The 15,045-nt window shown below is 50.9% G+C and overlaps 1 protein-coding gene across 2 annotated transcripts; it reads right to left on the bottom strand.

Annotated features, from left to right (window-relative positions):
* Positions 1–4,860: 4,860 nt before the first annotated feature.
* Positions 4,861–13,485, bottom strand: LOC148138466 (junctional adhesion molecule A-like). 2 transcript variants are annotated; one of them, XR_015753979.1, is made up of 4 exons: positions 13,421–13,485; positions 9,898–10,014; positions 6,870–7,110; positions 4,861–5,273 (listed from the first exon to the last, which is right to left on the bottom strand). XR_015753979.1 is itself a non-coding variant. In XM_087981680.1 (4 exons), the coding sequence occupies exons 1-4, from the start codon at positions 13,422–13,424 to the stop codon at positions 5,260–5,262; spliced, it is 282 nt and encodes a 93-aa protein (XP_087837806.1). In that variant the 5' UTR covers positions 13,425–13,479; the 3' UTR covers positions 4,861–5,259. The 2 variants fall into 2 exon arrangements, 1 of the variants encoding a protein (XP_087837806.1); XM_087981680.1 differs by having other exon boundaries at positions 6,870–7,016; positions 13,421–13,479.
* Between the last annotated feature and the right edge of the window lie 1,560 nt (positions 13,486–15,045).

The raw sequence follows: 15,045 nt of genomic DNA, 5'->3' as shown, positions 1-15,045 counted from the left end.
TGTGTGTGCCTGTGTCTATTAATGTGTGTACAGTTATAAAGGGGTGAGAGTTTTAGCTTGATAGCATTTGTGTTTATTTCTCTGTAGCTGGAGTCTATTCACTTGGAATAAATCTGGATTCCTTATAAATACAGAGACCAGCTCTGGGCTTTCTCTCAACCACGGTCTGAAAGACAGGGAATTTGGGGAATTCTGCCCATTCCAATCACATCTATAACATTTGTGATAGCACAGAGAACAGCAGGGTCTTCATTTCCAGCGAGTGTACCCAGGTGAGGTATTACACATTCAGTCACACTTTCCCACTCCAGTCATGTTTCTTGTGGAACTTTATTGAGAAAATATCCCGTAACAGACCGTAAATACAGGAACGACTGTAGCCCCGCAGTGGAAGTTATTCTGGAAATCTCGACAAGTGGGAAGCGGAGCGGGATTTAGAAATCTCGATAGGATCAATTTGATGTTATCCTGTCGGGATTCAGGAGATGGGGGTGAAATCTCCTTTGGATACACAGCATCAGGATTTGGATTCCTGTTGGGAGACGGCCTGGGAGATGATGCGATCCCAGGGAAAACATTACGGCTTGGGAAAGTGGGACTGGGGTCAAGTTTCAGTTTTGGGTCATGGTTCAGAGGGTGGTCTGGGATGTTGTCTGTTCAGACACCGTCTGTGTTCAGAGATTCCTGATCTTCATTCCTGGTGAATCCACTCAACAATTCAACATTTAGTGTCTGGATCCTGGAAAAAAAATCAGAGACATCAGGGTACAGGAAGCTTTACTCCAACACAGTGCTGTCCATATCCTGTCAGTGTTTGATGAGGCACAGTGTAGAGGGAGGTTTACTCTGAATCTAACCCCGTGCTGTCCCTGTCCTGGGAGTGTTTGATGTGGGGCAGTATAGAGGGAGCATTACTCAGTATCTAACTCTGTACTATCCCTGTCGTGGGAATGGTTGAAGGGGACAGTGTCCAGGAAGCTTTACTCTGTATCTAACCCCGTGCTGTCCCTGTCCTGGGAGTGTTTGATGGGGGAACAGTGTAGAGGGAGCTTTACTCTGTATCTAACCCCGTGCTGTCCCTGTCCTGGGAATGATTGCTGGGGGACAGTGTAGAGGGAGGTTGACTCTGTATTTAACCCATTGCTGTGTCATGCTTTATTTTAAATGCTGGGACCTGGTTGTGGAGAAGGAGACATGTGCCCAGCTATGCCCTGCCTGTCTGCAGTGTGGTCTGCCTCACACGGATGTAGTTAGAGCTAAAGCTGTATAATAAAGAGTAGGTTGTTTCAATGAAGTGCATCCACTAATTGCTGTCGCTGACCATGAGGAGTTTGCAAATGTTTTGCAGCCAATGGGGCTCCAGCCAGCGGTGACATCACCGTATGAATTGTGTGTGAAGATGGTGAACATGTGCCGAGACTGTAACTTCACCAAAACGTATCACACACAATGTTCATCTCCAATCAGGGGAGTGTTGCTGAACAAAGAGACCGGGGGGTGCAGGGTCATAGCTCCCTGAAACTGGAATCACAGGTAGATAGGATAGTGAGGACGGCATTTTACGTACTTTCCCATATTGGTCAGTGCACTGGCTATAGGAATTGGGATGTCATGTTGAGCCTGTACAGGACATTGATAAGGCCACTTTTGGAATATTGCCTGCCATCAGAAAGATGTTGTGAAATTTGAAAGTGTTTCAAAAAGATTTACGAGGATGTTGCCAGGGTTGGAGGGTTTGAGTTGTCGGAATAAGCTGGGCCCGTTTTCCCTGGAGCACCGGAGGCTGAAGGGTGACCTGATGGAGGTTCATAAAATGGTTAGGGGCATGAATAGGGTAAATAGACAAAGTCTTTTCCCTGGGGTGGGGGAGTTCAGAACTGGAGGGCAAAGGCGAGACAGGAAAAATTTATAAAGGACCTGAGGAACAACTTTTTCACACAGTGAGTGGTGTGTGTATGGAATGAGCTGCCAGAGGAAGTGGAGGAGTCTGGTATAATTAGAGCATTTAAAAAGACATCTAGATGGGTATATGAATAGGAAGAGTTTAGAGGGATATGGGACAAGTGCTGGCAAATGGGACAACATTAGTTGGTGATATCTGGTCGGCATGGACGAGTTGGATCGAGGTGTCTGTTTCCGTGCTGTACATCTCTTTGTCTCTCGAGCTCACTTCTTGATATCGATGTCAGAAAACGGAGCATCTTCAATCACCTCAGTTCCTGCACCTTCCCATGCCCACCCACACACCACCCCCATCACTTACGCCTCACGTTGAGAGTGATTTCAACCTCGTCAAGGTGACTCCCGTCCTGGGCCCACACCATGCACCTGTAGGTCCCACTGTCCTCTACCCTGGTCGTGTTGATACGGAGACCCCAGGGAAATCTTTTGATCCGCTTTTGGCACTTCTCTGAAAAGAGTGGAGAGAGGACAAGAAGGAGGGATTGGTCACTCTAAATTACTCCGTGTTCAGGAGTGTGCAATTTACGGTGGATTGGGCATGCTAAATTACCCATAGTGCTCAGGGATGTGTAGGTTAGGGTGGATTGACCATGGGGAATACAGGGATGGGCAGGCTGCCTTTCGGGGGTTCGGTTTGGAGCTGTTTGGCTGAATGGCCTATTTCCCTACTGTAGGGATTCTATGTTGTTGACCAATTCCCACAGGGCCCTAGGGTGTTTTGAGAGAATGACAATGTACAGAACGTGTCTCATCCTCTTCCTGTTAAACAGCTCACTGTGGGTTCAGGGAGTCCAACACACAGGGGGCTATGAGTGCGGCATGTGGACGGGAGTCACGAAGGAGAAAGACCTACCAATGATCTGGCCTTCGAAATACACCATCCTCTCGGATGTGGCTGAGAGGAAATTACAGAGATAGAGAGGGATGTAGGGGCTGGGGGTGGGGGAAGGGGGGGGTTACAGAGATAGGGAGGGGCGTAGGGGCTGGAGGGGGTTACAGAGATAGGGAGGGGGTGTAGGCGCTGGATGAGGTTTCGGAGATATTGAGGAGTGTAGGGCTGGAGGGGTTTACGGAGACAAGGAGGGGTGTAGGGGCTGGGGGTTTACAGAGATAGGGAGGGGTGTAGCGCCTGTTAATTCAGGAATGAATTCTTACCCTGGGCTGATATTAAAGAACTTCCCAGGCCTTCTAGATATTTCTGACAGAGCATGAAAAGACCCGTTTATTTTTAAATCGCGCAAATCCCCTCTTTGCTGATGTTTTGGGCTACATTGGAGCTCCTTTCCTGGGTTCACCCAGCGTTTGGTAAATAAACTAGACTGGTGTAGACTGCTTGAACGATTGTTATTCAGTAAGGGGCATCACTAGATGCCCAGCCCACGTTGAGGTTTCTTCTGTCCATTATTCCACCTTAAAATGTCCAATTGGAACACCGAAGGCACGCTCTCAGAAATTGGTGAGGATTAAAATTCTATAAGGACACAGACTTTGCGTCTTCAGCACTGAGAGTTAGTTATTTACCTCCCAACTCTCAGGAAGAGAGTGTTCTAACTTCTCTACTTCTCTCAGCACCATTTCACGTTGCATCTCAGACGTGCCCGACAGCTACTTTTCTTTTCCTGAATAAAGCAAAATTAGAGATTTCTTTCAACTTCAAAACATTTACTTTCTAATCAAAAGGAAATTAGCTGATTTCCTGGCAGCTTAATGCCTTATTTCCAACTCTTCGCAGATATCAGCACTCAGAAAATGATATTGCTCAAGAAACCTTTGGCGTCCAAAGCTGTTGTCCAATTGGCTTTCAATTAGTCTTCCAAAAATCTACTGTCAAAGTTGTTGTTGGAGACAGGCTGCTGTTCCCATGGTGCGAGTGGACATCCAACAGGATGCTCTACCCAAGATGGTAATATTTACATCAGCTCCCGTAACATAAGAAACCGAGTGTGGACACGGTGGTATTGAAGGATCCAACAGACCTGCATTACAGGTGACTATTGGACACAAAATTCTATTTTGAGGTTCATGAGTGACCAGGGTATGATTAGGTTACAACAGAGGAGTTTGCTCCTCGTCACATGTCAGACAGCTTGAGGGTCAGAGACAGTATGAGACCCTTCATGACTCTGCAGCTGAAGCCACGTTAGCGTTGGAGACAGTGAGTTTGCCTTCAGCAGTTGCTATAAGCAGTGGCTTTTAGTTAATAATCGGATACGTTTTCAAATTGGCAGACAGCTGTTCGGTGTCATGTGTAAACCGATGAAAGTATCCCAGGGAAATGTTAGGATGCAGCATTCCAATCAACAAACCCAACAAATTCTGTGATCAGAGACCAGGAAACTGCTCGCTCAGTTTTCCACTCCATTCATAACACCCAGGGTTCTTTCCCTACTGCTGCCTGTGTGTGTGTGTGTGTGTGTGCTAGTCTATGTGTGCACATGTGAGTCTGAGTGCGTATGTGTTTGTGCATGCGTGAGTGCACGCATGAGAGAGTGTGTGCATGGACGAATATGTGTGTGCCTTTGTGTGTGCGTGCATGAGAAAGTGTGTGTGTGTATGTGTGGGAGACAGGGTCTGTGTGTGCCTGTGTCTATTAATGTGTGTACAGTTATAAAGGGGTGAGAGTTTGAGCTTGATAGCATTTGTGTTTATTTCTCTGTAGCTGGAGTCTATTCACTTGGAATAAATCTGGATTCCTTATAAATACAGAGACCAGCTCTGGGCTTTCTCTCAACCACGGTCTGAAAGACAGGGAATTTGGGGAATTCTGCCCATTCCAATCACATCTATAACATTTGTGATAACACAGAGAACAGCAGGGTCTTCATTTCCAGCGAGTGTACCCAGGTGAGATATTACACATTCAGTCACACTTTCCCACTCCAGTCGTGTGTCTTGTGGAACTTTATTGAGAAAATATCCCGTAACAGACGGTAAATACAGGAATGACTGTAGCCCCGCAGTGGGAGTTATTCTGGAAATCTCGACAAGTGGGAAGCGGAGCGGGATTTAGAAATCTCAATAGGATCAATTTGATGTTATCCTGTCGGGATTCAGGAGATGGGGGTGAAATCTCCTTTGGATACACAGCATCAGGATTTGGATTCCTGTTGGGAGACGGCCTGGGAGATTATGCGATCCCAGGGAAAACATTACGGCTTGGGAAAGTGGGACTGGGTTCAAGTTTCAGTTTTGGGTCATGGTTCAGAGGGTGGTCTGGGATGTTGTCTGTTCAGACACTGTGTGTGTTCAGAGATTCCTCATCTTCATTCCTGGTGAATCCACTCAACAATTCAGCATTTAGTGTCTGGATCCTGGAAAAAAAATCAGAGACATCAGGGTACAGGGAGCTTTACTCCAACCCAGTGCTGTCCATATCCTGTCAGTGTTTGATGGGGGACAGTGTAGAGGGAGGTTTACTCTGCATGAAACTCTATGCTCTCCCTGTTCTGGGAGTGTTTGATGGGGCACAGTGTAGAGTGAGCATTACTTTGTATCTTTCCTCATGCTGTCCCTGTCCTGGGAGTGTTTGATGGGGAGCAGCGTAGAGGGAGCATTACTCAGTATCTAACTCTGTCCTATCCCTGTCGTGGGAATGGTTGAAGGGGACAGTGTACAGGAAGCTTTACTCTGTATCTAACCCCGTGCTGTCCCTGTCCTGGGAGGGTTTGATGGGGGACAGTGTAGAGAGAGCTTTACTCTGTATCTAACCCCGTGCTGTCCCTGTCTTGGGAGTGATTGATGGTGGACAGTGTAGAGGGATCTTTACTCTGTATCTAACCCATTGCTGTGCAATGATTTATTTTAAATGCTGGGACCTGATGCGGGAGAAGGAGACATGTGCCCAGGTCTCCCCTGCCTGTCTGCAGTGCGGTCTGCCTCACAGGGATGTAGTTAGAGCTAAAGCTGTATAATAAAGAGCAGGTTGTTTCAATGAAGTGCCTCCACTAATTGCTGTCCCTGACCATGAGGGGTTTGCAAATGTTTTGCAGCCAATGGGGCTCCAGCCAGCGGTGACATCATCGTATGAATTGTGTGTGAAGATGGTGAACATGTGCCGAGACTGTAACTTCACCAAAACGTATCACACACAATGTTCATCTCCAATCAGGGGAGTGTTGCTGAACAAAGAGACCGGGGGGGTGCAGGGTCATAGCTCCCTGAAACTGGAATCACAGGTAGACAGGATAGTGAAGGTGGCATTTTACATACTTTCCCATATTGGTCAGTGCACTGGCTATAGGAATTGGGAGGTCATGTTGCGCCGGTACAGGACATTGGTTAGGCCAGTTTTGGAATATTGCCTTCCCTCAGAACGATGTTGTGAAATTTGAAAGTGTTTCAATAAGATTTACGAGGATGTTGCCAGGGTTGGAGGATTTGAGTTGTCGGAATAAGCTGGGCCCGTTTTCCCTGGAACACCGGAGGCTGAAGGGTGACCTGATAGAGGTTCATAAAATGGTTAGGGGCATGAATAGGGTAAATAGACAAAGTCTTTTCCCTGGGTTGGGGGAGTTCAGAACTGGAGGGCAAAGGCGAGACAGGAAAAATTTATAAAGGACCTGAGGAACAACTTTTTCACACGGTGAGTGGTGTGTGTATGGAATGAGCTGCCAGAGGAAGTGGAGGAGTCTGGTATAATTAGAGCATTTAAAAAGACATCTAGATGGGTATATGAATAAGAAGAGTTGAGAGGGATATGGGACAAGTGCTGGCAAATGGGACAACATTAGTTGGGGATATCTGGTCGGCATGGACGCGTTGGATCGAGGTGTCTGTTTCTGTGCTGTACATCTCTTTGACTCTCGAGCTCACTTCTTGATATCGATGTCAGAAAACGGAGCATCTTCAATCACCTCAGTTCCTGCACCTTCCCCCATGCCCACCCACACACCACCCCCATCACTTACGTCTCACGTTGAGAGTGATTTCAACCTCGTCAGTGTGACTCCCGTCCTGGGACGACACTATGCACTTGTAGGTCCCACTGTCCCTTACCCTGGCCGCGTTGATACGGAGACCCCAGGGAAAGCTTTTGATCCGCTTTCTGTACGTCTCTGAAGAGAGTGGAGAGAGAACAAGGAGGAGGGATCTGCTGTTAACGGTGGCAGGAGATCTCAAACAGGTCCAGCAGCAGATTACGGTCCACTCCTGCAGAGAGTGACTGAGTTCATCATTGTGTCTAGAACCTGTTCAATCCTTCAGCAGAGAGTTGCTGGGGAAGTGAAAGGCCATTATCCATAAACACTGAGACAGTAACAATTGAAGCCACAAAGTTGTGCTGTCACTATCACTACCAGGGTCGGGAAAACAACAAGGTCTGTGACAGATACAGAGGCTCTGCCTTGTTGTAGATCACACAACATACAGGGACAACTAGCCATTTGGATACAAACTGGCTCCAAGGCAGGAGACAGAGGGCAGTGGTGGAGGGTTGCCTTTGAGACTGGAGGCCTGTGACCAGTGGTGTGCCACAAGGATTGGTGCTGACCCATTGCTTTTCGTCATTGATATAAATGATTTGGATGTGAGCATAAGAGGTATGATCAGTAAATTTGCAGGTGACACCAAAATTGGAAGCGTACTGGACAGCAAAAATGGTTACCTCAGATTACAACAAGATCTTGATCAGATAGGCCAGTGGGCTGAGAAGTAGCAGATGGATTTTAATTTAGATAAATGTGAGGTTCTGCATTTTGGAAAAGCAAATCTGAGCCAGACTTATACACTTTATGGTAAATTCCTGGGGAGTATTGCCAAACAAGGAGATCTTGGAGTGCAGGTTCATAGTTCCCTGAAAGTGGGTTTGCAGGTAGAGAGGATACTGAAGGTGGCATTTGGCACGCTTTCCATTATTAATCAAAGCATTGAGTATTGGTGTTGGGAGGTCATGCTGCAGCTGATCAGGACAGTGATTAGGCCACTTTTGGAATGCTGAATGTAATTCTGGTCTCCTTCTTATCGGAAGGATGTTGTGAAATTTCAAAGGGTTCAGAAAAGATTTACAAGGATGTTGCCAGTTTTGGTGGATCTGAGCTAAAGGGAGAGGCTGAGTACGCTGGGGCTGTTTTCCCTGGAGGGTCAGAGGCTGAGGGGTGACCTTATAGAGGTTTATAAAATCATGAGGGGCATGGATAGGGTAAACAGGTCTTTTCCCTGCGGTGGGGGAGTCCAGAGCTAGAAGGCATAGGTTTAGGGTGAGAGGGGAAAGGCATAAAAGTGACTTGAGGGGCAAAGTTTTTACACAGAGGGTGGTGCGTGTATTGAATGAGCTGCCAGAGGAAGTGGTGGAGGCTGGTACAATTACAGCATTTAAAAGGCATTTGGATGGGTATATGAAGGGGAAGGGTTTGGAGGGATATGAGCCCAAGTGTTGTTAAATGGGACCAGATTAATTTAGGATATCTGGTCGGGAAGGATGTGTTGGACCGAAGGGTCTATTTCTGTGCTGTACAGCTCTATTACTCTATGTTGGACTTTGAAATTCCATGTTAACTTGTAACTAGGGCAACAAGGGATGTGATAAACACCAGCGATGTACCATCCCACGAGTGAGTAAAAGAATGAAACTTGCTGAGCAATGAATGAATGAACAAGATGTGCTGAAGGACAGCCATTAGTTGGGATGGATTGTAGCCTTTGAGAGAAAGGGGGATGTTTTCTCCAGTCTCACAGTGCAGTCTCACAGATACACTCATGGTTATAGTCACTGATGGAATAAAGTTCCCGTACTCCATCACAGCCGAGGTCACCTGAAGCATGGCACTCTCCTTAAAGAAACTGGTCACCCCAGACACTTATACACCTGAGAAATGTAATGTTTTAGAAGTTACAGGCAGCTGTGAAGCTGTATCTACAATACCCAGACGACAGTGCGTTTTAAGGTTGCAAAGGACGATATAAAATGTTTCCACATTTTGGAATATAACGTGGTCGGCACAGTGACTCAGTGGTTAGCACCCTGCCTAACGGTGCCAGGGACCTGGGTTTGATTCCACCTTCGGGCGACTGTCTGTGTGGAGTTTGCACATTCTCCTCGTTCCCACCGGGTCCTCCTGTTTCCTCCCAGAATCCAAACATGTTCAGTTTTGGGTGAATTGGCCAGTGCTAAATAAGCCCATAATGTTCAGGGATGTGCAGGTTAGGGTGGATTGGCCATGCTAAATTACCCATAGTGTTCAGGGATGTACAGGTTAGGGTAGATGGGCCATGCTAAATTACCCATAGTGTTCAGGATGTGCAGGTTAGGGTGGATTGGCCATGCTAAATTACCCATAGTGTTCAGGATGTACAGGTTAGGGTGGATTGGCCATGCTAAATTACCCCATAGTGTTTAGGGATGTGCAGGTTAGGGTGGATTGGCCATGCTAAATTACCCATAGTGCTCCGGGATGTGTAGGTTAGAGTGTATTGGCCATGCTAAATTACCCATAGTGCTCCGGGATGTGTAGGTTAGGGTGGATTGGCCATGCTAAATTACCCATAGTGTTCAGGGATGTGTAGGTTAGGGTGGATTGGCCATGTTAAATTACCCCATAGTGTTCAGGGATGTGTGGGTTGGGGTGGATTGGCCATGTTAAATTACCCATAGTGTTCAGGGATGTGTGGGTTGGGGTGGATTGATCATTCTAGGTTACCCCATAGTTTCCAGGGAAGTGCAGGTTGGTGTGAATTGATCGTGGTGAATTCAAGGATGGGCGGGGTGAGTTTCGGAGGTTCGGTGTGGAGTTGTTGGGCCGAATGGCCTGTTTCCACACAGTCGGGATTTAATGTTATTGACCAACTCCCATGGAGCACTTGGGAGTTTTGAGAGAGGGTGTCTCAGAGCGTGTCTCACTCTTTTCCTGTTCTCCAGCTCACTGTGGGTTTAGGGATTCCAACACTCAGGTAGTTATGGGAACGGCTTGTGGACGGGAGTCACGAAGGAGAAAGACCTACCAGTGATCTGGCCTTCGAAATACACCATATCTTGACTGCCATCCTGCTTGATGAATTTCCACTCAACTTGAACATCAGGCCCAAAGTCAGGCGAGTGACGGCACAGAAGGTCAGTGGCTGGAGGAAAGAGAGAGAGGAATTAAAATCACCCAAAGACTCTCCTGAGCCAACACCGCACTGGCACCCAATACAACAGCCTTGGAGGGGGGAGGGGGGTGGGGGGGCAGTAAGTCACCGCGCAGCAACAAACCACCTCAGGCAACACGTTGCACCCACAATGCCCCAGAAAGGGCAGCGCATTTTGGGGCTTGGTGGTGGTTAGGATCCAAGTTGAAACTTTATTGCTGGAACAGCACAGCAGGTCAGGCAGCATCCAGGGAACAGGAGATTCGACATTTCGGGCACAGGCCCTTCTTCAGGCCCTTCTCATTCCTGAAGAAGGGCCTGTGCCCGAAATGTCGAATCTCCTGTTCCCTGGATGCTGCCTGACCTGCTGTGCTGTTCCAGCAATAAAGTTTCAACTTGGATCTCCAGCATCTGCAGACCTCACTTTCTCCTCGGTGGTTAGGATCCACCCTAACCTACACATCCCTGAGCACTATGGGCTACAGAGACAGGGAGGGGTATAGGGGCTGGAGGGGGTTACAGAGACAGGGAGGGGTATAGGGGCTGGAGGGGGTTACAGAGATAGGGAGGGGTATAGGGGCTGGAGGGGGTTACAGACATAGGGAGGGGTGTAGGGGCTGGAGGGGGTTACAGAGATAGGGAGGGAGAGTAGGGGCTGGAGGGGGTTACAGAGATAGGGAGGGGTATAGGGGCTGGAGGGGGTTACAGACATAGGGAGGGGGTGTAGGGGCTGGAGGGGGTTACAGAGATAGGGAGGGGTATAGGGGCTGGAGGGGGTTACAGACATAGGGAGGGGGTGTAGGGGCTGGAGGGGGTTACAGAGATAGGGAGGGGTGTAGGGGCTGGAGGGGGTTACAGAGATAGGGAGGGGTATAGGGGCTGGAGGGGGTTACAGACATAGGGAGGGGTATAGGGGCTGGAGGGGGTTACAGACATAGGGAGGGGGTGTAGGGGCTGGAGGGGGTTACAGAGATAGGGAGGGGTATAGGGGCTGGAGGGGGTTACAGAGATAGGGAGGGGTATAGGGGCTGGAGGGGGTTACAGACATAGGGAGGGAGAGTAGGGGCTGGAGGGGGTTACAGAGATAGGGAGGGTGTGTTGGGGCTGGAGTGGGTTACAGAGATAGGGAGGGGTGTAGGGGCTGGAGGGGGTTACAGATATAGGGAAGGGGTGTAGGAGTTGGACGGGTTTACAGAGATGGGGCGGGGTGTAGGGGCTGGAGGGGGTTACAGAGATAGGGAGGGTGTGTTGGGGCTGGAGTGGGTTACAGAGATAGGGAGGGGTGTAGGGGCTGGAGGGGGTTACAGATATAGGGAAGGGGTGTAGGAGTTGGACGGGTTTACAGAGATGGGGCGGGGTGTAGGGGCTGGAGGGGGTTACAGAGATAGGGAGGGGTGTAGGGGCTGGAGCGGGTTACAGAGGTAGGGAGCAATGTCAGCCAACCCCACTGTCAGTTACTCAGTGAGATTTCACTGAGCTGAGGTTTCATGTCCATCTCCGTCCGAGGACAGGATATCCACCTCTATCCTTAGCCCAGCTCCGCCCTAGGGACAGGGTACCTCCCTCCATCCTGTGACCAGCTCCGCCCCAGGGACAGGATACCTGCCTCCATCCTGTGACCAGCTCCGCCCCAGGGACAGGATATCCACCTCTGTCCTTAGCCCAGCTCCGCCCCAGGGACAGGTTACCTCCCTCCATCCTGTGACCAGCTCCGCCCCAGGGACAGGATACCTCCCTCCATCCTGTGACCAGCTCCACCCCAGGGACAGGATATCCACCTCTGTCCTTAGCCCAGCTCTGCCCCAGGGACAGGGTACCTCCCTCCATCCTGTGACCAGCTCCGCCCCAGGGACAGGATATCCACCTCTGTCCTTAGCCCAGCTCCGCCCCAGGGACAGGGTACCTGCCTCCATCCTGTGACCAGCTCCGCCCCAGGGACAGGTTACCTGCCTCCATCCTGTGACCAGCTCCGCCCCAGGGACAGGATACCTCCCTCCATCCTGTGACCAGCTCCGCCCCAGGGACAGGATATCCACCTCTGTCCTTAGCCCAGCTCCGCCCCAGGGACAGGGTACCTGCCTCCATCCTGTGACCAGCTCCGCCCCAGGGACAGGTTACCTGCCTCCATCCTGTGACCAGCTCCGCCCCAGGGACAGGATACCTCCCTCCATCCTGTGACCAGCTCCGCCCCAGGGACAGGATATCCACCTCTGTCCTTAGCCCAGCTCCGCCCCAGGGACAGGGTACCTGCCTCCATCCTGTGACCAGCTCCGCCCCAGGGAAAGGTTACCTGCCTCCATCCTGTGACCAGCTCCGCCCCAGGGACAGGATATCCACCTCTGTCCTTAGCCCAGCTCCGCCCCAGGGACAGGATACCTGCCTCCATCCTGTGACCAGCTCCGCCCCAGGGACAGGGTACCTCCCTCCATCCTGTGACCAGCTCCGCCCCAGGGACAGGATACCTGCCTCCATCCTGTGACCAGCTGCGCCCCAGGGACAGGTTACCTGCCTCTATCCTGTGACCAGCTCCGCCCCAGGGACAGGATATCCACCTCTGTCCTTAGCCCAGCTCCGCCCCAGGGACAGGATACCTGCCTCCATCCTGTGACCAGCTCCGCCCCAGGGACAGGATATCCACCTCTGTCCTTAGCCCAGCTCCGCCCCAGGGACAGGATACCTGCCTCCATCCTGTGACCAGTTCTGCCCCAGGGACAGGATACCTGCCTCCATCCTGTGACCAGCTCCGCCCCAGGGACAGGGTACCTCCCTCCATCCTGTGACCAGCTCCGCCCCAGGGACAGGTTACCTGCCTCCATCCTGTGACCAGCTCCGCCCCAGGGACAGGATACCTCCCTCCATCCTGTGACCAGCTCCGCCCCAGGGACAGGATATCCACCTCTGTCCTTAGCCCAGCTCCACCCCAGGGACAGGATACCTGCCTCCATCCTGTGACCAGCTCCGCCCCAGGGACAGGATACCTGCCTCCATCCTGTGACCAGCTCCGCCCCAGGGACAGGTTACCTGCCTCCATCCTGTGACCAGCTCCGCCCCAGGGACAGGATACCTCCCTCCATCCTGTGACCAGCTCCGCCCCAGGGACAGGATATCCACCTCTGTCCTTAGCCCAGCTCCGCCCCAGGGACAGGATACCTCCCTCCATCCTGTGACCAGCTCTGTCCTGTGACCACAGTTTATCACACGGCCTTCCCAGACATTAATCAGGTTTCTGTGGACTGTGCTCTCGGATTCTCCAACATTTCCCCATTCCCACCTCAGTCCAGGCTTTCCCGAGTGTTTCCCTCAATTACAGCTCCCACTCCCTCCCCTCCCTCCCCCCCCCCCCCCCCCCCCCCCCCTCCGACACCCAAACCCTGCAAAGTTTCACATGAAAACTTACACATCCTGCTCCACACGTTGACTTTGGGATTATCAGCTATCGCAGAGAAAGGTCTATTCGGCCCTGTCCGAAAACAGAGATCAGTTTACACGTGATGATTTCACCAGGATGTACCGTAGGTTCAGTGGGATGAGCGTAGAGGGAGCTTTACTCTGTATCTAACCCCGTGCTGTCCCTGTCCTGGGAGTGTTTGATGGGGGACAGTGTAGAGGGAGCTTTACTCTGTATCTAACCCCATGCTGTCCCTGCCCTGGGAGTGTTTGATGGGGGACAGTGTAGAGGGAGCTTTACTCTGTGTCTCACCCCATCATAGAATCAAAGACCTTACAGTGTGGAATCATGGCCTTCAGCCCAGCAAGTCCACCCCGACCCTCCGAAGACTAATCCACCCAGACACATTCCCCCCTACCCTATTACTCTACATTTCTCTGTCACTAATGCACCTCACCTGCATATGCCTGGGTGGGGGGGGCTGCTGGATGGGGGACAGTGTAGAGGGAGCTTTACTCTATATCTAACCCCGTGCTGTCTCTGCACTGGGAGTGTTTGATGGGGGACAGTGCGGAGAGAGCTTTACTCTGTATCTAACCCCGTGCTGACCCTGCCCTGGGAGTGTTTGATGGGGGACAGTGTAGAGGGAGCTTTACTCTGTATCTAACCCCGTGCTGTCCCTGCCCTGGGAGTGTTTGATAGGGGACAGTGTAGAGGGAGCTTTACTCTGTATCTAACCCCGTGCTGTCCCTGCCCTGGGAGTGTTTGATAGGGGACAGTGTAGAGGGAGCTTTACTCTGTATCTAACCCCGTGCTGTCCCTGCCCTGGGAGTGTTTGAGAGGGGACAGTGTAGAGGGAGCTTTACTCTGTATCTAACCCCGTGCTGTCCCTGCCCTGGGAGTGTTTGATAGGGGACAGTGTAGAGGGAGCTTTACTCTGTATCTAACCCCGTGCTGTCCCTGTCCTGGGAGTGTTTGATAGGGGACAGTGTAGAGGGAGCTTTACTCTGTATCTAACCCCGTGTTGTCCCTGTCCTGGGAGTGTTTGATGGGGGACAGTGTAGAGGGAGCTTTACTCTGTATCTAACCCCGTGCTGTCCCTGCCCTGGGAGTGTTTGATGGGGGACAGTGTAGAGGGAGCTTTACTCTGTATCTAACCCCGTGCTGTCCCTGTCCTGGGAGTGTTTGATGCGGGACAGTGTAGCGGGAGCTTTACTCTGTATCTAACCCCATGCTAACCCTGTCCCTGGGAGTGTTTGATGGGGGACAGTGTAGAGGGAGCTTTACTCTGTATCTAACCCCATGCTAACCCTGTCCCTGGGAGTGTTTGATGGGGGGACAGTGTAGAGAGAGCTTTACTCTGTATCTAACCCCGTGCTGTCCCTGTCCTGGGAGTGTTTGATGGGGGGACAGTGTAGAGGGAGCTTTACTCTGTATCTAACCCCGTGCTGTCCCTGTCCTGGGAGTGTTTGATAGGGGACAGTGTCGAGGGAGCTTTACTCTGTATCTAACCCCGTGCTGTCCCTGTCCTGGGAGTGTTTGATAGGGGACAGTGTAGAGGGAGCTTTACTCCATACTCTCCTGCCTATGAATAAAGTATCCAGGGGGGGGTGTGGCTGAGGGAGCCCCCTGCT

This window comes from Chiloscyllium plagiosum, unplaced genomic scaffold, assembly GCF_037043375.1.
Source record: "Chiloscyllium plagiosum isolate Xiang-an unplaced genomic scaffold, Cpla_swu_hap1 HiC_scaffold_40, whole genome shotgun sequence".
NCBI classification, from domain to species: Eukaryota; Metazoa; Chordata; class Chondrichthyes; order Orectolobiformes; family Hemiscylliidae; genus Chiloscyllium; species Chiloscyllium plagiosum.
Note: the sequence above shows the minus strand (reverse complement) of the source record. Positions and strands in the feature narration are given on the sequence as shown.